Source organism: Mirounga angustirostris, unplaced genomic scaffold (assembly GCF_029215605.1).
Source record: "Mirounga angustirostris isolate CCGP_5_RB_7025 unplaced genomic scaffold, mMirAng1.0.hap1 SCAF_4, whole genome shotgun sequence".
Lineage (NCBI taxonomy): Eukaryota > Metazoa > Chordata > Mammalia > Carnivora > Phocidae > Mirounga > Mirounga angustirostris.
The window spans coordinates 149,065,210-149,086,603 of record NW_026991712.1 but is presented as its reverse complement, the minus strand read 5'-3'; the positions used below and the strand labels follow the sequence as shown (position 1 = coordinate 149,086,603).

Sequence of the window (21,394 nt, the reverse complement as noted above, 5' to 3'; positions counted from 1 at the left end):
TAGAATCTGATGGCCTTGGGATCGAATCCTAACATGGCTCTAATACTCGCTAGCTGTATCATCTTGGTCACGTCCCTAACCTTTTTGGTTCACAGTTTATTTATTAAAAATGTAGTATAGAATGTGGTCAAGAGCGTAAACCTTGGAGCCTACTGCCTGGGTTTGAACCCCAGCTGTACTATTTACTCATTATGTGACCTTAGGCAAGCTAGGGAGTCTTTTTGTACCTTAGTTTCCTCATCTTTAAAGGAGGTTGATTATAGTGCCTCCCTCACAAAGATGTTGGGAAGATAAATAAGATCATACATGTATAGTGCTTGGAACAATGCCTAGTACAGAGTAAGCATGACATCAGTGTTATCTACAATGACATTGGGGTGATAATCCTCATCTCTTAAGTTTATTTTGCAGATAAACTGAAATGATAAAGATGAAAAAAAGAGTCACAGTTACTAGCACTAGAAGGGACCTTAAAGATTACCCAAATAGGGGTGCCTGGGTGGCTCAGTCATTAAGCATCTGCCTTTGGCTCAGGTCATGATCTCAGGTCCTGGGATCGAGCCCCGCATTGGGCTCCCTGCTCCACGGGAAGCCTGCTTCTCCCTCTCCCACTCCCCCTGCTTGTGTTCCCTTTCTCGCTGTGTCTCTCTCTGTCAAATAAATAAATAAAATCTTAAAAAAAAAAAAGATTACCCAAATAACCCCTCACTTTATAGGTGGGAAATCAAGACTCAGAGATGGAGTGACTGATCCAGAGTCACACTTGATTTAAGGGCAGAGTCCAGGACTCCTGATTCCAAAGTCCAAAGCTCTATCCTGTGCATTGCATCAAAGAAAGCAACATCCCCATCGGGCTAACTCTGGAGCGTCCTTTTATGTAGTCATTGGACCTATGCGAGTTAATGCACTTTCCTAGGATAATGAGATGCATTTGAAATGGAGAAAAAATTTGGTAGAGACTCTTCCCCTTCCCCCACCAACTTCTGAGCTGGCATGTTAGTGCAGGGGGAAGCTGGGGATTTGGGTCAGGCCTGGGAGGAAAGATTTTCAGGAATCACTGCTAGTTCCATGTCATTATTTCAGCTAAAAACCAAACATCTGCCATGTCTAAACAAGCTAGAATCCATTCAGTTTGTTTCTGGTGTGTCAGAGGGTTTTTTGTGGTTTTGATTTAGGCTTAGTTTTTCCCTTCAGGTGTTTAATTAAGCAGTTTCCACTAGGAGTGGTTTCACATCCACTCTTCAGTAGAAACTAAGATTTCACTCCCAGGAGAATGAGTCTGGGATTGGGACCTCTGAGTTCAGTTTTCCCAATTTTGTCAGGGTCATGCCCCCTTAGATTTATTCTGCTTTGAATCACATTTCCCAGTCAGACTACTCAGGAGTGACTGAAAGATGGGTTGGAAGAAAGGGCAGGATGGCAAGAAGACACTATGAAGAATGGCAGAACTTTAGAGAAAGGGCAGAGGTCATGATTTCTGTTCTCAAATCATCTGGGGGTTTCAAGGGGCAGAAGGAGCTTGGACTGTGAGGTCTCTGACAGCAAAGCTGGGATAAATGGGGTGAGAAGAGGAAGAGGAATTTCCAGGGGACATATTTCAGCTTAAAGCAAGGAAAACTTTCTGCTTATAAGAGCTGCCCAAAGGTGGTATGGACAATGAGCTCCCAGCCCTGCCTAGAAGGTGTGTTTTAGAAGAAAGAGAAGCGGGGGGGGGGGGGGGGAGTGGCGCCTGGGTGGCTCAGTCATGCATCTGACTCTTGATTTTGGCTCAGGTCATGATCTTAGGATTGTGGGCTACAGCCCCAAGTTGGGCTCCGTGCTCAGCAGGGAGTCTGCCAGAGAGTCTCTCCCTCTCCATCTGCCCCTCCCACCCCCCACTGCTCGGTCTTTCTATCTAAATAAATAAATAAATAACATCCTTTAAAAAAAAAGAAGAAGAAAGAGATTTGGTTGTGAGGCCTGGCAGCCACTTATCAGAGATGTGAAGATGGAAATTGACTAGTCAGACTAGGTAGCTCTAAATATTTCAAATTCTGGGAGTCTAAAAAACAAAGACCAATTTCATGGAGTTCCCACAGTTAAGAACCAGCTGGAAAGCAGCAAAATCAGAAAGTCGTGACCTGCTCCTTTATCTTGCCTGTGTTTCTCTTTTCTTTCTCGTTGTCTTTCTTGAGCTCACTCTCCTGCTCTTTTATATAGCAGGAACCTTTGACATTTTGCAGGGAATAATCTTTTCTTTTAAGAATATTTCTGACTCAGCCTTTGCTCCTTCAGCATCATTAGAGAGTCTGAGCTCTCTGGAGATTAGCTCTGGCCTGTCACCACAGCAACTGCCCCAGGCCCTGTGGGCATCCGTGGTAACAGGCATAAGGCTTTGAGAGTCAAAGCTTGGCTTGCAGTGAGAGGAAGCCCCACAGGGAGCCTGATATGAAACAAGCATGCTGTGTATGACGACGTTTTCTTTAACAGGATTAGCTGTGCAGGTGGGCTGCACTTAGCCAGCTGGCCGGGCCCTAAAAAGTGTGCGTGTGTCAAATTTTGGTAAATGGAGGAAATCTTATTTTAAAGGCAGAAAAGAGACTCACTTTCCAAGTCCCTGAAGTGAATACCCTTTGTAAGATGGAGTCTTTTTTTTTTTTTTTTTTTAATTTATTCATGAGAGACAGAGAGAGAGAGAGAGGCAGAGGGAGGAGCAGGCTCCCAAGGAGCAGAGAGAGAGCCCGATGTGGCACTCGATCCCAGGACCCTGGGATCATGACCTGAGCCGAAGGCAGACGCTTAACCATCTGAGCCACCCAGGCGCCCCTGATGGAGTCTTTTTTTGTAAAGTGAATCTCTACCCATGCTGTGACCTGGCTGTTAGTCTAGGACTGGGTGTCTATTAGCGGGGCCATCTGCAGAGAACTCAAGGGGCATGCTTCCACTTCCACTTCAGGCAAAAGTCAGTGGCAATGCAGCCTGCTTGGGGCTGGGGGTGGACAGATTGTAATGGGGAAAGCAGAGTAGGTGTGGGCTCACAAGAAGGGGAGATCAGGAGGGTGGGCCTTGCCTAACACGAGCAGTTCTGCTGCAGCAGCGGTGGGGTGTCCGAGAGACGGGTGTTCTTGGAGGTGCCCAACATGGAGGGGTCCGTGTCCAGTGAATCAGACATCTTGTCACAAATGGCATCTACCAGCCGCTCGAAGGCCTGCCTCACACTGATGTTCTCCTTGGCACTGGCTTCAAAGAAGTCAAACCCTAAGGAGAGAAGAAAGGTAAGAGTAAGGATTATCCTTTCCTTTTTATGCCCACTGGCCAGACCACTCTGGATTAATATAGCCAGTGCAAAGGAGTGAAGCAAGGAGGCCTAATTTCATGGCAGACGATTCTGCCCTAAAGAGATGGTACAGGGGTGCCTGGGGTGGCTCAGTCAGGTAAGCGTTTGCCTTCAGCTCAGGTCGTGGTCCTGGGGTCCTGGGATCGAGCCCCGCATCGGGCTCCCTACTCAGTGGGGAGTCTGCTCTCCCTCTCCTTCTGCCCCTGCCCTGCTCATGCTCTCTCCCTTTCACTCAGTCTCTCTCTCTCTCAAATCTATAAATAAAACCTTTAAAAATTAAAAAAATTTTAAAAATAAATAAATAAATAGATGGTACAGGGCAGGGATTACCTGCACTGTTTGTAGAGTCAGACAGATCCTGGTTCTACCATTGGCCAGCTGTGTTACCCCCTGCAAGTCACCTAATTCTCTTTATGACTCAATTCCCTGGTTTATAAATAGGGATAATTTTACCTACCTCATTAAACAAGATAATGCAGGTAAAGTGTATAGTGCTGTGCCTGATACAGAGTGGGGTTCATTAGGTGTTTTCTGAAAGACTGAATACTTCAATATTTGTACATAGCACTTCACAGTTTTCCAATGCATTTATCACATCCATTACTTCATCTGATCCTCAAGTCACCCCCGGGAGAAGGAATGTCTGGGCAGACCCTCTCCATTTCACTAAGGCAGACACTGTGGCTTAGAGAAATAAGCTGACTTGCCCAAGATAAATAGAGGAACCAGTGTGAGAAGTCCAGGCTCTGACCTTTTTGACTAGGGTTTTTCCTCTTCTTTCCCCTGCCTTCCACTCACCGCAGCCTACCCAGCTCTAGTCTAGGATCTGGAAGGCACCCCAAGATCCACAATGAACAAGCAAAGCTTCATTTGCCCTTTCCACCCCAGACACACTGGCTTATCTCCACTCCCTGAGGTTCCTCCTCCCCAGATCCCCCTGGAATTCCCCTGTATCTCTCCCTCCTCACACAAACCCCACAAAGGCACCTGGAGGACTGCACCTGAAGTGTGAGATATTCTTGTCTGTTTTGTACCTTCAGATCCTTAATGACACTTTCTGTGACAATGAACAGAACTTGGTTGTCCTGGGAGACATAAGAAAGGCCCTCCTGATTCAGACAAAGTGGCTGCTTCCCAACTGTGGAATTTCGGCCAGTTGGAGGCCAGTCCTTCTCTACATGTCCCTGCCCCAGCCTCCTCCCTCCTCTTTTGTCCATCTATCTTCCTCTTTCTTTTCCTTCCAGGCCCATCTTTTTTTCTCCTCAAAAGCTTCTCTCTTCCCTTTCTTTTCATGTCACTCCTTCCTTTCCCTTACGTTCCTCACACTTTCTCCTTGGGATTCTTTTTGTTGAGCACCTACTAAATGTCAGAGCTTGGGAAATACTATTTTACTTAATCCTCACAGCAGCCTGTGGGGAAATATAATCATCTTCGATTTATAAATGAGAAAATGGCTTGAAGAGATTACATAACTTACACAAGGTCACATGGCTACTAGTGGAAATTGGGTTTAGATCTGGGTTTGACTGGCTCCAAGTCCATACACAGCCTTGTCTCCCACTTCTCTTCCCCTCTTTATTTTGTTTTCCTTTCTCCCTTTCAATTTCCTTCCTTCCTTGACCATATCTTTCTCTTCTTTACAAGTCTCTTTGGCCCCCTCTGGGTTTTTTTTTTAAAGATTTTATTTATTAGAGAGAGCGCGTGTGCGCTTGAACAGGGAGAGGGGTAGAGGGAGCTTCTCTGGAGTGGGAGAAGCAGACTCCCTACTGAGCAGGGAGCCCCGACACAGGGCTCGATCCCAGGGTCCACGCTTAACTGACTGAGCCACCCAGGCACCCCTGGACCCCTCTTCTTTTATCTGATTACCACAGTGTCTGAATCTGGGCAAGTCACTTTTTTTTTTTAAGATTTTATTTATTTATTTGACAGAGAGACACAGCGAGAGAGGGAACACAAGCAGGGGGAGTGGGAGAGGGAGAAGCAGGCTTCCCGCGGAGCAGGGAGCCCGACGCGGGGCTCGATCCCAGGACGCTGGGATCATGACCTGAGCAGAAGGCAGATGCTTAACGACTGAGCCACCCAGGTGCCCCCGGGGAAGTCACTTTATTTCTCTGAATCCCTTAGCCTTTCTGAGCCTCAGACTCCTCAGTTGTCAAGTAGGAATAGCCACAGTGCCTTTCTGTCGAGAGCAATTGGAAGAATTGAGTGAGACGTGGATAAACTGCTGTACAAAGTTGTCGTTGGAATGACAGTTGCTTTTTCTCTACTTTCATCTGGCTCCTCTCACCTCCTCTTCATCCCATTCTCCTTTTATCATCTTTTCCCACAAAGGAGGGGCTGTCTTTCCCCTCCCTCCTTCTCCCTATTAGCCCACTGTCCACAGAGAGGGCTAAAGCCCCCAGGTACAAACGAGGTTCTTCTTCCCTTGCCATCTCAGCTTGAAGGCACTCACTCCCAGCTCCTCCCAGGCCTCCTCTGGTTGACAGCCTCTCTGTGGCTCATTTCCTAACCTGAAAAAGGCTAGCAGCAAAAGTGCGCCCTAACTGTGGCCACGTGATAAAGAAGGAGGTGGCTGCTAGTTCATTATCTGCAAGCCATAGAAACCCAGTCAGCTTCAGAGACCCTCCAGCATGTTTTCCTTAATGAATATCATAAAAATTGACTCTCTGGCCTTTGACTGGCTTATCATAAATGGCAATGTTTGGGGAGGTGGAGGAAGTGTGTTGCTTGCCTAGGAAAGGGGCAAACAGGTAAAGAAGTAAATAGGCTTTAACTATCAGTTTGGATGAAGTTGGGGACATAAGTCAAGGCCAGGGGTACAGATCCCTTCTGAGGAATTGGCACCAAGGGGAGGCCATGTCATGTTGTACAGGTGGGCAGTGGGAAGAGGCCCAGGAGTCATATAGCCTGGATTTGCATATAGTCTCTGTCAGCTACTAGCTGTGTGACCTTAGTCAAGGTCACAATCTCTCTCACCCTCTATTTCTTCATCTGTAGAATGGGGTGAATATTACCTACTTCAAAGGGTGGTGATAAGAATTAAATGCACAAAAGTATGTGAAATGATTGGCATGTGGGAGACATGTTCATTCCCTTTTCCTTATATTCCTAGCTCACTTTAGTTCCAGCTTCCTTACACCCAGGGCCTTGAGGGAAACCTTTTTCCTCATCATTCAGGGCCAGTCAATAAAACAGGTCTTTAATGAACACTGATTTTGTTCCAGGTCTTTTCTTGAGAGCCAGGGACAAAGGGAGACCAAATCTGATCGTGGAAAAGACACACTAATCAGAGTTTCAATCCCTCACATGTGCATAGTCTGTAACAGTTCAAAAATACAATTTTAAAACCTTGTGAGTTGGGTAGGGCAAAGCAGGAGTAATTTGTAATTTACAGATAGTAAAACCTAGACTCAGAGATGGGCATAAGCCAGGGCTCTATCCCTTATGTCCCCTTGTCTCGCTCTCAGTTGGAACAGTGACCGAACACTATAACATTTCTAACCCAGGTAGAGCAAACCAGAGGCTGTGCAGGAATGCAGTGGGGAGAGAGTGGCAGGGGAAGAGAGCAGGAGGAGGCTTCCAGAAGTTGGTGGAGAGGGGAGACTTTAAGGCTAGAATTGAGGAAAACTCTACCTAACTAACTTCTCATTCTTCAGGACTCAGCTTAGATACAGCCCCTTCATTTTCCTCTGTGCTTCCCTCTGCTATAGCACATGTTACCCTGCATGGTAGAAGTCCATTTGACAAGGAGCTCCCTAAGCAGGGATCATGTCATTCATCCGAGCCCCAGCACTAGCCAGAGGAATAGGTGCTTGGTGAGTGTCGATTGATGAACAGAAGAATGAAGGAGGTGGGAATGAGCATGGAGGGGGTGGACAGTGGGGGTCATGTGAGCTCAGCTCAACATGCAGGAGGACACTGAGGCGAATCAGTAGTTCTTACCCTCGAGGAGCTCCTAGTCTAGTGTGGGAAACAGACACATTGACAATAGTACAGTGATAAATGCTGGGATGGTGGGAAGTGAGGGGATTAGCAGGGCACAAGAGGAGGCACCTAACTGTCTTGGGGCCAGGGAAAGCTTCTTGGACAAGGTGATTCCTAAGCAGATATCAGCTAGATAAAGACAGGTGATTGTGAGTGTATGTGTGAGCACATGCATGTGTAGCGTACCAGGCAGGGGAAACAACATGAGCACAGCTAATGGGGCAAAAAACAGCCTTGGTATATGCCGGAATGACCATAGCAGTTTGTTATCATTCGAGCAGAAAGCTCAAAGTGATGAGAGATGAGGCAGTAAGTCTTGTGGAGACTCGGAGAGCTCGTATGTCATGCCAAGGAGATGTCGTCACTGTCATCTCCAAGGTACCCAAGGTATGGGAACTCTGATTCAAATAACCAGCTCATGGCCCTAGCCAGCTCATGGGTCTCTCTTCCTAGCAGAACCACCCCAAATGTACACCCACCCAATTACTGTCAGACTTCTGGAAGGCCCTTCATTAGCAGGCCCAGATGGTAACCTTTTCCTCAGGTTCATTAATAAGGATTCTCAGGAGCTGAGAACCTAGTGAGGTCAGGAAGATGACAATAAATTAATCAGACTAGCCCTCAATCCTTTCCTCCCTCTAATTGGCTTCAGAACAATAATCCACACCAACCCCCATGATCATATTTACCTATCCTGTCCAAAGGCAGCTGCCACAGACCCACAGATTCTACAGTTTGTCACTCCTGAATTTGACCTCAGAATTCTATTCAAAACTCATAACCAACTGAACTCACCTCTCCTCATCCTGATACTGCCCAGAACACTTCTCCTCGACTTTTATGTTCAAATTCCTTTTCTATCTCGCTCTGATACCTCCCATCTCTGTCATGTATCAATCTTCAACTCATGTCCCTCTGGTCACTGATGATTTGGCCAGGGACTCACTGTGTTCCTTTCTGTCCAGAGTTGTTCTCCGGACACCTAAAATAAGCACCACAGTGTACAAGGGTCTGTGGAGTCCGAGTGATAAGTAGGAATTATGTGAATTGAAATCATAGAATCAAAGAGGGATAGAGCCAAGTGGACCTTCCCACTCAACAAATCTGAATCCCATTTTTCCGATGGGCAAACTAAGACCCAAGGACAGGAAACAAGATGCTCAAGGTCACATAGTAAACTAGTGGCAGAAACAGAATAAAACCCTCAGCCTCCTAAGTCCTAGTCTGGTGCTTTTCCCACTGTACTTTGCTGGAGTGAGTATGTGTGTGTTCCAAAACCACACCGTAAATGAGTCTCTCCTTCCCTTGTAGGCAGAAGTGCATTTCTCCTTTACTCTCCTTTAGGCTTTGGCAGACCCATTCGCATTCAGATCTAGGGAAGGAACAAGAAGCCCCTTTCTGAGGGGCACAGGAGGGCAGAGGCCCTAAAATGCCATGCTTCTTAGAACAGGAGTCCCTGAAACTCCCTCACTCTCCCAAAGATCCACTTGCCTCAGTGACTCCACAGTCTCACACATGTCCCAGGAACTCTGAGGATATTGACGGCCTGCTGCTACTCCCAACTTTACAAAAAGTTAGCTGCTGGCCATATCACTAGTCTTGGCTTAGTGAGCTGAGAAAAGCTAAAGGAAAGGGAGTCCTGAAGAGGAATCCCATAAAGCAGGAAAGGGGCACTACTGTGGTGACCAGCAGACCACTGAAACTTACTTACTTGCCGGCATAGCAGAGGGATAGGACTGATGTGGGGATGAGGAAAGCTGAGCATCCTCCCTCACTGTTCCCAGATCTGATCCCATCCTTGAAAAATTCTTAACATGGCCCACAAGATCCTTTATGGACTGGCCCCTGCCTACCTCTCTACTCTCACCTCTCACTACTCTCCCCTTGATTGTCTAGTCTCTGTGCCATGGGCTTCTTTCAATATCATGAGTGCTTCAAGCTCTACCCCACATTAGGACTATTCTTGATCTGGAACATGGCCCTCTGCCTCCCCCCCACACACACACCCACACGCACACCCACGCACACCCACTCTTTGCCTGGCTAACTTTTTCTCATCTTTTAGTTCTCAGCTTCAGTGTTACTTTCTCAGAAGATCTTGATTCTCCGGTCTAAAATTAGGTTTCTCTTTCTCACTTTCTTCATAGCACTTGTAACTTACGTTACTTTTATCTGCCCACCGTTCCTTCCTTTAGGGAATCACTATTTTAAAGAGTTGTGGCGACACTATTGGTTATCATACCCGCCTCCTCAGCCACTGGGGCGGGCCCGTGACTCACAGGTGGCCAATCACAGTCTTCCCTGACATTGATATGTGGCGGTTGGGACACAGAAGGCCTTTTTTTTGCAGGAGTTGGGAAGATATGAATCTGGAGCTTCCATCACCCATCTTACTCCTCATGCAGAGTTTGACTGGAGAAGGAAGGAGACTGAAGGGATAAGCAAAGTTGAGAAATGGGAAATGCAGTTGAATCCGGAGTCTAGTGGACTTTCCAGCTACATGAGCTAATAAATTCTATTTTTAAAAAATTGAAGCTAGTTTGATTTGGGATTTTTTTTTTAAAGATTTATTTATTTATTTATTTGACAGAGAGAGAGATAGCTAGAGCAGGAACACAAGCAGGGGGAGTGGGAGAGGGAGAGCAGGCTTCGCCGAGCAGGGAGCCCGATGCGGGGCTCGATCCCAGGACCCTGGGATCATGACCTGAGCCGAAGGCAGACGCTTAACGACTGAGCCACCCTGGCACCCCTTGATTTGGGATTTTATCACTTGTCATAACAAGAGTCCTAACTCATGCAGAACTTATCACAATTTTTAACAGGTTTATTGAGATATAATTCACACACCATTCAATTTGTCTATTTAAAACATTTTAAGTTATATATTTGTATAATTATTTATTGTCCCTTTTCCATTAGTTCCATGATAATAAGTATCATAGCTGTTTCGTTCACTATTATATCCCAAGTACCAAGACAGAACCCAGTTCAGAGTAAGTGCTCGATGAATAAGTGAATAAATGCATGAATGAATGAATATCCAACCTATGCTGGGTGCTTAGGATAATGAACCAAATTAGACATAACCTTGTTGCTCTGGAGGTCTAGCAAGAGAGATAGGTCTCTAAATAGGGAAATATTGGTAAGCAACAGAGGAAAGCTCAGGAAATTGTGTAGGACAGACATGGTTTACTATGACCTGCCCAAAATCTGACCTACTCATTAAGGCCTACTTTAAGTGCCTCCCTAAACCCTGCACTAAGAATTAATCTGACTTCATCTATGTTCCTATATAAATTTGCTAGATCTAAACTGACTCCACTACTTCTTAACTGCATAAACTTGAGCAAATTATTTAACCCCTCTGAACTGCATTTTTCAGAGTATTAGACATACCCTATAGTATCGACCTGGAAGGGTTATAGTGAGAATTAAATGAAATAATTAATACACAGCATATCATATAATACCTGGATCAATATATATCACCTATTACCATATTTACTGTACAGTGAGGTTAAGTAGTTAGGAGCACAGGCTATGGAGCCAGACTACTGCTTGGGTTCAAATTCTGACTCTACCTGTTACTAGCTGTGTGACCTTAGCAAGTTACTCAATTTCTCTGTGCCTCAGTTTTCTCATCTGTTTAAAAAAAAAAACAATTTAGAGATAAGAGAAGTATGTCAGAGGGCTCCAGGGGGATTAAATTAACTGAGTAATACTTTAAAACACTTAGAATAGTGCCTGGCACAAGGTAAATACCTAATAAATATTTAACCAACTCACTTTTAACAAATCTTAGTCATAAGGGCTTGGCATGCCAATTATATTTTTTCCAAGTACACCTTTTAAAACTTAGTCTTGTTTAATTCTAAGGGCTTGACATGCTGATTATATATTTTTTTTCCAATACATACATGAAATCATCTTACTCACTTCCAGTGGCATAAGTCTTTCTTTTGGGAAATGCTACTCTCGACTCACACAGTCAATGATTTATAGTTCCCTGAACACACATGATGTTCCTTGCCTTTGCCAGTGTTATTCCCCTGAAATGTCCTTGCTTCTCCTCCTCACTTGGCTGCTCCTGTTTTTGTCTTCAAGACTCAGCTTGGGCATCATGTTCTCTGATCCCCACTGAGTTAGGTGCCTCCTCTGGGCCCCCCCAAGCCCCAGCACATCCCTCTATCACACTGATCACTCGGGGTATCACTGTTTCTGTCCTTCAGACAGGGGCGTGTGATCCTATTTCACAGCTCAGTACCTGGCAGAGAGTAGCACTCAGGAAGTCTTAATTGGACTGAAATAAAATGAAGTAGCCAAATACTTAACATCAATAAAATTTAATCAAAACATTTTTGCAGTGTCTACTCAGTGCCAGGCCATATAAGTAGGCACTGTTGGCACAAAAATAAACGACTCATTTCCTGTCCTCATGGAACTTGAGGGGAGATGGACAAGTAAACAAGCGCACCCAAGTGTGATTGGGACTGTGTCTGCTGTGTGTGAGGCGGGGGCACGAAGAAAAGAGCTCTGGGGGCCAGGAGAGGCTTCAGAGCGTGAGCTGTTTTGAAAAGTGAGTGGAGGTTTACCGGCTGGTTGAGGGTAATGGGGTGGGGAGTAGAAGAGCGCGCTCTAAACAGATGGGGTGTAGCCACTCCAGGGAAAGTGCTGGGAGCCTCCCTGGGGACAGCAGGTTGAAGGCATAAAGTGATACCTAAGGTCACCCAAATGTATGCTTCACCACATGCTCACTGCTCTTTGAACCAGGGGGACAGGTAGAGGCACTTTTTTTTTCCCTGATGGGGAAAGAACAGTAAGATCCAAGATAACCCAACCTCCCTCTTTATTAAACACCTACAGTTTGCTAATTTCTATTCCAGGCCACCCTGGGGAATAAGGGAGGGAAGAAAGAAGTATAAGACACTCCCCCACACACTTACTCATAATACGCATAATACAAATATATACCATACACAACTCACATTTGTATATTATACAGTTTGCCCACCTACAAGCCCAAATATCTATACTTCAGAGACCATCAGAGAAAATAACTTTAAACTCCCTACTCCTCAATATTTACAACACCTAGGTTATGAGACATATTTAGGGAGACTGGCTAAAAGTTAAGCAATATATCCTTTCTTCTGGGGAAGTTTTCTCCGAGGTGATCCTACATTGAATCCCAATACAGAAAAGAAAGGAAAAGAAAAGGAAAAAAAAAAAAAAAAAGAGGGAAGCCTGGGTGGCTCAGTTGGTTAAGTGTCTGCCTTCAGCTCAGGTCATGATCTCAGGGTCCTGGGATCGAGCCCCGCACTGGGCTCCCTGCTCAGTGGGGAGCCTGCTTCTCTCTCTGCCTGCAGCAACCCCCTGCTTGTGCTCTCTCTCACACTGTGTCTCTCTGTGTCAAGTAAATAAATCAAATCTTAAAGAAAGGCAAGGCAAGGCAAGGAGCTGCTCTTTGAAGCAAGTATTGGTCGGAGTTCTGCTGTAGGGCCATTGAGACACATCTGAGGCACCTGGGTCTCAGTGAAGCACAGAGATAAAAGTGCTTTAACCTTGGAAAATGCCAGAGCATCACTTAAACCACACTGTTTCATCCCTTCATACAATTACTTTTGTTGTGAATTGTGTTTTGGTAAAGAAACATCAGTTTACACTGAGGGAAATTCTAAGACATAACGTTGTGGTTGCTGTAAGAACGTTTGCTATTAAGGACATTGTCACATCCAGCATACAGAGTCTGCTTTACAGTTGCACAAGAGAAGTGCTTCTCTGAATAATGGGTTTTTTATTTTAAGGACCATCTCAAGACTGTGTATTTGATTATGTTTCTTGCCTTGCATGGCTGGTAAGGAAGCTCAAAGCCAATATTTTGGTCCAACTCTTACACATGCCTGGGAACTTAAAACATATCCACTTATCTCACCCCGGCTTCCTCTTATTTTCTCTTAACTTTGTTTTCTCTTTATTCCAATTTTCTTATTTTTTTATTGATGTACTATGATGATTTTTTTAAAAGATTTTATTTATTTGGGGGTGCCTGGGTGGCTCAGTCGGTTAAGTGTCTGCCTTCGGCTCAGGTCTGACTGCTCCTACTCCCCCTGCTCGTGTTCTCTCTCTCTCTCTGTCAAATAAATAAAATCTTAAAATTTATTTATTTATTTATTTATTTGACAGAGAGCTAGAGAGAGAGCACAAGTAGCAGAGCGGCAGGCAGAGAGAGAGGGAGAAGCAGGCTCTCTCCGCTGAGCAGGGAGCCCAATGCAGGACTCAATCCCAGGACCCTGGGATCATGACTTGAGCCAAAGGCAGCCGTTTAACTGACTGAGCCACCCAGGCACCCCACTGTGATGATTTTTATAAAACACCTCAAAGCCTTTGTGGAAGGAACTGGTGAAAAAAATTCGTGAATTTAAATTATACTTATTAATTCAATGTAACAAAATATACACACCGTAAATAACAAATTACCTAAAATTCACTAGCACAAAGCTTACATGCACATGGTACAAATATAAAACAATATACACAGAGCCCACATGCACATAATTCACAATCACAACACACCCTTAATGTCACACTCCCATGTAAACATGTACACATATACATATGTTGTGCCCATACCAAGCTGCTCTGCAAGGAGCCGGCCCTTCTCGGCGGGAACAACCCTCTCTTCCTCCATGTCACACTTGTTCCCAACCAGGATAACCTGTGCATTGTCCCAGGAGTAGGTCTTGATCTGAGTAGCCCTAAAGAGAGACAGAGAGAGGACTGTGTTAATGACATCCTGCTATGCTGGAAAGAACCCTGCAAAACTCGAAGACATGGTTTCCCTTCCAGGGGGCTTGCTACACCCAAGTTACATCAATGAACTCAGCTGAGGACAGACGGATGCCTGCCCCAGCTGGCTGTCACAGGTGCTGGCCCATAAGCTCTTCTTGCAAACCTCACCCACCTCCCAGAAGCCTTCCTCTAATACATCTGCCCATCCCTCTCCTCACTGGGCAGAGAGCTCTTTCTAAAACATCCTTTTTTTTTTTCTTTTTAAGATTTTATTTATTTATTTTTTTAAAAGATTTTATTTATTTATTGGACACAGAGAGAGACAGCGAGAGAGGGAACACAAGCAGCGAGAGTGGGAGAGGGAGAAGCAGGCCTCCCGCTGAGCAGGGAGCACAATGCGGGGCTCCATCCCAGGACCCTGGGCTCATGACCTGAGCCAAAGGCAGACACTTAACTGACTGAGCCACCCAGGCATCCCTAAAACATCTATCTGACCACGGTAAGTCCTTTCTTAAAAGGACTCTCCTCTGGCCCCCTGACTAGAGTGTGATGAAGTCTAGATCCCTCAGGTGTTCAAGACCATTCACATCCTGTCTCTGTAGCTTTATCCCACTTCCTCTCACTTCTCTCCCATCCCAAAATGCTCTTCCATGGCTTGTGCCTTTGCCCAAAATGTTCTTCCATGGCATGACTGGGAGTCCCTTCCCCACACTAACTCATCCCCCAGGGCCCAGGGCTGATCTCATAATTCCTTGGGAGAAGCCTTCCCAGGCTTTCTCAGGCCCAGCTAGCCTCTCCCTCCTCCTCTGTGACTTATAAACATTCACTGAGGCCTCAGATGGTGATTATTTGTAGAAACCAAAATGTCAGCAGTGGTTTCCTTCACATAGGATGGTTATGAAACTTTTTAAAAATACTTTTCTGTAGGGGTGTCTGGGTGGCTCAGTTGGTTAGGCAACTGACTCTTGATTTTGGCTCAGGTCATGATCTCGGGTCATGGGATCAAGCCTAGCATCAGACTCCAGCTCAGTGCAGAGTCTGCTTGTCCCTCTCCCTCTGCTCCTCCCACCTCCCTGCTCACTCGCTCTCTCTCTCTCTCTCTCTTTCTCAAGTAAATAAATAAAACCTTAAAAAAAAAATGCTTTTCTTGGGGCACCTGGGTGGCTCAGTCGGTTGAATGTCTGCCTTCGGCTCAGGTCATGATCCCGGGGTCCTGGGATGGAGCCCCACATTGGGCTCCCTGCTCGGCGGGGAGCCTGCTTGTCCCTCTCCCACTCCCCCTGCTTGTGTTCCCTCTCTCGCTGTGTCTCTCTCTGTCAAATAAATAAATAAATAAAATCTTAAAAAAAAATGCTTTTCTGTATTTTTCAAATTTTTGAAAGTGAGCATATGCTACTTATATAATGAGAAACAAAATTTTAATATAATGAATAAAATAGGACCCTTATATTGTGGATACATCTCTTTGTGGGGATGAGCCTAACTCTGTCTCTAACCACCCCATCAAATAGAAATGATTACTTCTCCTTTTGGTCGCCTACACCTTTACCATGGCACCTGCTACATTTGGCTGAATTTATAAGTCTCTCCTTGAAGGCAGGGATAGTCTCATTCACCTTTGGAGTGCCAGTCCCCAGCACAGAGCACAGAAGATGTCAGCAACTGTCTGATGAATGAGTAAGCCAGCTAATGGTTAATGCTGAAGCAGATTTTAAATGTTACCCTATCCTGACACTGACACTCAATCTAACTCAACCCTAACTGCAACCTGGACCTATTACTGACTCTGCTCATAAAGCTGATCCCCCACTAATCTTCTCTTTAAGGGGGAGAAGCCATTCTCTCAAGGTACAGAATTCACTGAGCCACATTTGTTGTGGGCTGACAAAGAGCCAGGTTGTGTGCTGAGCACTGGGACTTAGATGGCTAGTCCAGGACCAAGTTGTTCAGAGGCAAAACTGAAAGGCCAGGGCTTGGGAGAAATAGATATTCAATCTTTAGCCTCAAGGCAGGTAACTGGAGCCAAGTCTCCATGTCTCCCCATACTCCTCTTCCTGTCATCTTCCTCCCTTCTCCCACCCTCATCCACTCTCAGCTCCCAGATTAGCAACTCAGGTTATTCTTGGAGGAATTGTCACCAAGTGTTAAACTCACTGTGTTCCTGAGACAGAATGAACAGCGACTGATGGTGAAAGGGAGGAAGGTCAGGCCAACAGGGAATGAGCAGTGTGAAGACACTTAAAAAAACAGCTAATCACTCCAGGGTAGGAGGTGGAGGGAAAGACGGAAAAGGAGGGGAAGAGGAGGAGGGGAGACAAATCATGACCGTAGAGAAGAGAGGGAATAAAAAGGGGGGAAAGGAAGAGAAAAGGGAAGAGAAAAAAAGGGAGTAAAGAGAAAAGAGAGGAAGGAAAGGAGGAAAAGGAAGATACAGGGTACTTGTTAGAAGAGAAGAAAGAGAAAGGAGGAAGGGGAAGATGCCCGGTAGGCTGGGAAGGACAGACATGTGCATGGCACCCTGGACAGGCTGCAAAGCCACTCTCAGTTCAAGGCTACAAGGCACCCACAGGACTTCACAAATCATGGCAACTGTTCTGTTGGAGAAGGGAAGTCCTCAAAGGGTGGCTATTATGCAAAGGGGAACAGGAGATAAGCTTGGCGCTGGCCAGCGCTGCTGCTATATGCCTGGCCTGCTCAGCCTCTCTGATTCTGAACAAGAGCCATGGCACAGATGTTCCACCTTCTCCCATCCTCATCCTTTCCACTGGGCAAGGGCCCGGCCCTCCCTCTCACTTAACCTTCCTCTCAGCTCCCTTCTCCCGGTGAGTTATGCTCCAGGAAGAAAGATGTAAGTTACTCAGAGGTTGTACATCTGGAGCTGTGCTGATTTCCACTGTATATTGAATCTTTACAAACTTGGACTGGATGTACTCTTGACCCCCAGCCTAGGGATAAACTTTATGGGGGAGTCATATGTGCATTCACTCACTACTGGGACCAGAATGATCTTTCCAAAACATGAATCTGAACCTGTTGGTTCTCTGTTCAAATGTCATCACCTAGGGGATAAACTCCAAACTCCTTACCCCAGCACACAAAATTCTTCATGACCTCTGCTCTCCCTGTACCCTTCACTTACCATCTCACCTTTGCACATCTGCATTCTTTTCCTGGAATATTCTTATTTACTCACCCCCTGGCTAACTCCTGTTCATCTTACAAAATGTAGCATCTGTGTCAGCAACTCCAGGTCCCTTCCCTGACTCCCCAAGCCGGGTCAGAGCCCTCTGTTGGGCACCCAGAGCCCTGGTGCCTCTCCTCATTACTGCACATGTCACATGAAATTCTCACTGCTTGCTTACTGATCTGTGCTTTCCTCTCATCTGTGAGTTCCTTGAGGCCAGGAGCCATGTCTGATTCATCCAGATTGCCCTGGCATAAAGCACAAGGCCTAGCACACATTAGGTTTTTCTAGACAGTTTGATGAATAATGAATGAGTGAGGTGAATGAATGAATGAGGTGAATGAATGAATCTCATACCAATCTTGGACAGCATTGAAGGAATCCTCATTGGTAATGTCATACATCAGAATGAAGCCCATGGCCCCACGGTAATAGGCTGTTGTGATGGTCCGGTACCGCTCTTGTCCAGCTGTGTCCTGGGTAGGAAAAAGAAAGAGTTAGCCTCCTAGAAAATCTACTTTTGTTCCTAAAAAGTCCTCAGAATAATTAACAAATAACCCAAGGTATATTTAAGGAGCACCTATTATGTGTCTTGTATTGTACTTGGTGGGTAGAATGTTTCGTTTGTTTGTTTTTAAAGATTTTATTTATTTATTTGACAGAGAGAGACACAGCGAGAGAGGGAACACAAGCAGGGGGAGTGGGAGAGGGAGAAGCAGTCTTCCCGCTGAGCTGGGAGCCCGATGCAGGGCTTGATCCCAGGACCCTGGGATCATGACCCGAGCCGAAGGCAGACACTTAACGACTGAGCCACCCAGGCGCCCCAATAAAATGGTTTTTAAAACCTCATAAAAATTTGGGCACCTGGGTGGCTCAGTCAGTTAAGTGTGTGCCTTCAGCTTAGGTCATGGTCTCAGGGTCCTGGGATTGAGCCCTGTGGTGGGCTCCCTGCTCAGCAGGGAGGCTGCTTCTCCCTCTCCTTCTGCTCCTACCCCCCCATACTCTCTCTCTCTCAAATAAATAAATAAAAATCTTTAAAAAATAAATAAAACCTCATAAAAATTAATAAGAAAATAATTGAGGAGTGCCTGGCTGGCTCAGTCAGTAGGGCAGGCAACTTTTGATTTCGGGGTCATGAGTTCGAGCCCCATGTTGAGGGCAGAGTTTACTTAAGAAAAAAAAAGAAAGAAAGAAAATAATTGAAATTCCAACAGAAAAAAGGGCAAGCCCCGCATTGGGCTCCCTGCTCAGCGGGGGCCCTGCTTCTCCCTCTCCCACTCTCCCTGCTTGTGTTCCCTCTCTTGCTGTGTCTCTCTCTGTCAAATAAATAAATAAATAAATAAATCTTTTTTTAAAAAAAGATTTTAACTATTCTTAATTATAATTCCCATTATAGATGAGGATGTAGTGAGATGTGCAAACTCACTCCTCGCTCATGGAAACTTGGTTCAGTCTTTCTGAAAATCAATTTGGAAGTCTCAAGACCATTAAAAATATTTGCAAACTGAGGGTTCTAGAGGGGAGAGGGGTGGGAGGATGGGTGAGCCTGGTGATGGGTATTAAAGAGGACACATTCTGCATGGAGCACTGGGTGTTATATGCAAACAATGAATCATGCAACACTACATCAAAAACTAATGATGTAATGTATGGTGATTAACATAATAAAAAAATACAGGAAAAAAAATATTTGCACTCTTAACACAGAAATTTTCTTCCTCAAAACTTTTGCTACAAAATTAGAAAATCAGCCCTATGCACAAAAATATTTGTTGGGACAGGAGACAATGCTTGTACATGTGATATAATAGCAGTTTTGTAACTATATATGCAGAGAAGAAAACATCAAAAGATTAATAGTGATTATCTCTGTATGAGAGTCAAGAATTACAGGGATTTTAAACTTTTTCATGCACTTTTATTTCCTCTACAATAAGCAAATATTGCTCTTACATACGGAGAAACAAATATTTTTTTAAAAATCCTTTAACGATCCTTTTTTTTAAAAAAGATTTTATTGGGCGCCTGGGTGGCTCAGATGGTTGGGCGTCTGCCTTCGGCTCAGGTCATGATCCCAGAGTCCTGGGATCGAGTCCCGCATCGGGCTCTCTGCTCCTTGGGAGCCTGCTTCTCCCTCTGCCTCTCTCTCTCTCTGTTTCTCATGAATAAATAAATTAAAAAAAAAAATCTTAAAAAAGATTTTATTTATTTATTTGTCAGAGAGCACAAGCAGGGGAGCGGCAGGCAGAGGGAGAGGGAGAAGCAGGCTCCCCGCCGAGCAGGGAGACCGATGCGGGACTCGATCCCAGGATCCTGGGATCATGACCTGAGTCGAAGGCAGGTGCTTAACCAACTGAGCCACCCAGGCGTCCCCCAACACAATTCTTTACCTCAAGCAGATCACAGTCCAGTTGGAAAGACAGACATATAAGCAAGCAAGCAAAAACAAGACCAACAGTAAAGTGTTATTGGAGCACATTGGGATGTTTCACGTATGTCCACACAGTCCTTATGTGAGGGACCAGCCAATCTTCTGTTTCATTACAATTTTAGAATGCATGATACTTGAGTATGTATAAAACATCTCTTCATATATTAGCTTACTTAAATTTTATAAAATCCCTGTGAGGTAGGTATTATTAGCATTTACATTTTATAGTTGAGAATGCAAAAATGCAGCCAGGGTAAGTGACTTTCCCAAGGTCATAAAGCTAGTGACAAAAGCTATGCCTTAAATCCAGGGCTTCTGATTCCAAGTCCAATGCACATACCACTAAACCTCAATCAATGAAGGACGTGTGCACAAATACTTCCTGAACACAATCTATAATGATAATAAAAACAAATAAGGGAACAATAATAACTACAGTATGCCATTATTTGTACATATGTTGCACCTGTTATCCACATACTTCAGAAAAACCCTGTAGGATATATATGGCTACTCCATTTTACTCCAGATGAGGAAACTGAGGCTTAGAGAGATTGCCACTAAGTGTCAGAATTGCGATTCAAAATAAAGTCTATCTGACCCCTATACTCATTACAATTTATACCTTAGCCATGAACCATACTTTGTGTGATATAACATAGAACAAACACTATCCTGCCCTCAGGGAGCCTCAGTAAAAGTGCAGAGGTAGCTAAGACATACACCAGTAGACTGATAATAAGAAATATGTGGCAATATGTCATGAGTTCCAGATAATCAGTGTGAAGAAAAAGTGTTACACATGTCAGGTAAGGTAGAAACATGGTGGTTTTGGGTAATTATAGATGTCAAAGCAGAGATAGTGTATCAGGATATGCTGAGTTATTCAATAACAAAGCAATCCCCAAATCTCAGCAGCTTAAACAAGGTTTTATTTTTTACTATTGCTCCATATCCATTAAGCGTTGGCTGGGTGCTCTGCTTTTTGTCTTCCTTATTCTAAGATAAAGACTGACAGAGCAGCTACCAGAGGGAAAAAGTGTGTGAGTCATGTGTTGGCTCTTAAAACTTCCACTTCTCCCATTTCACTAGCCAAAGCAAGTCACACACCCACATCCAAGAAAATGAAATCTTATAATATGCCCAGGAGGAGAATCATAAATGTGGTAGACAGCGTAGCTCCCACTAAAGGAATCTGTACCAAGTCCAGAAGCATTGGCCTGAAGATGTGCTTATTTGACAATAGTAGGAGGACAACAAGGACTTTTCTAAAGAAGAATTTTCCAAACAGAGAAGTGAAGGAAAAGTATTTTGGCAGAAGGAAGAGTTTTTGCCATTGAGTACTCCAAAAGAAAAGGAATGGCAGGAAATGGGAAATGGGTATGTGCTGAAACTAGAAAAAGCTTTAAATGTTGTGCTATGGGGTTTGGACTTTATCTTTTTTTTTTTTAGGCTCCATGCCCAGCACAGAGCCCAATGTGGAGCTCGAACTCATGACCCCAAGATCAAGACCTGAGCTGAGATCAAGAGTCACACTCAACCAACTGAGCCACCCAGACACCTCTGGACTTTATCTTTTAAAATAAAAGATTTTTGAAGCAGGGAATTAATATAATTAGATCTGAACTTTATTTAGAAAGATCACTCTGGCTGTGATGTGGAGAATGGACTGGAAAAAGAGATGGGAAGC

At 44.8% G+C, this 21,394-nt stretch overlaps 1 protein-coding gene across 3 annotated transcripts in view; it reads right to left on the bottom strand.

Annotated features, from left to right (window-relative positions):
* Positions 1-1,327: 1,327 nt before the first annotated feature.
* The window catches only part of RAB3B (RAB3B, member RAS oncogene family), a 112,802-nt gene continuing 92,735 nt past the window's right edge, over positions 1,328-21,394 (bottom strand). For 2 of the 3 annotated variants that reach the window (XM_045897702.3, XM_064589147.1), the window contains 3 exons: positions 17,631-17,749; positions 13,931-14,055; positions 1,328-3,237 (listed from right to left, as the gene is read on the bottom strand). In XM_045897702.3, the coding sequence (XP_045753658.1) occupies positions 3,050-3,237; positions 13,931-14,055; positions 17,631-17,749 (432 nt within the window). In that variant the 3' untranslated portion in view covers positions 1,328-3,049. Of the gene's footprint in view, positions 3,238-9,320; positions 9,730-13,930; positions 14,056-17,630; positions 17,750-21,394 lie in introns of those variants that run through there. The other variant, XM_064589148.1, reaches the window with a different exon arrangement.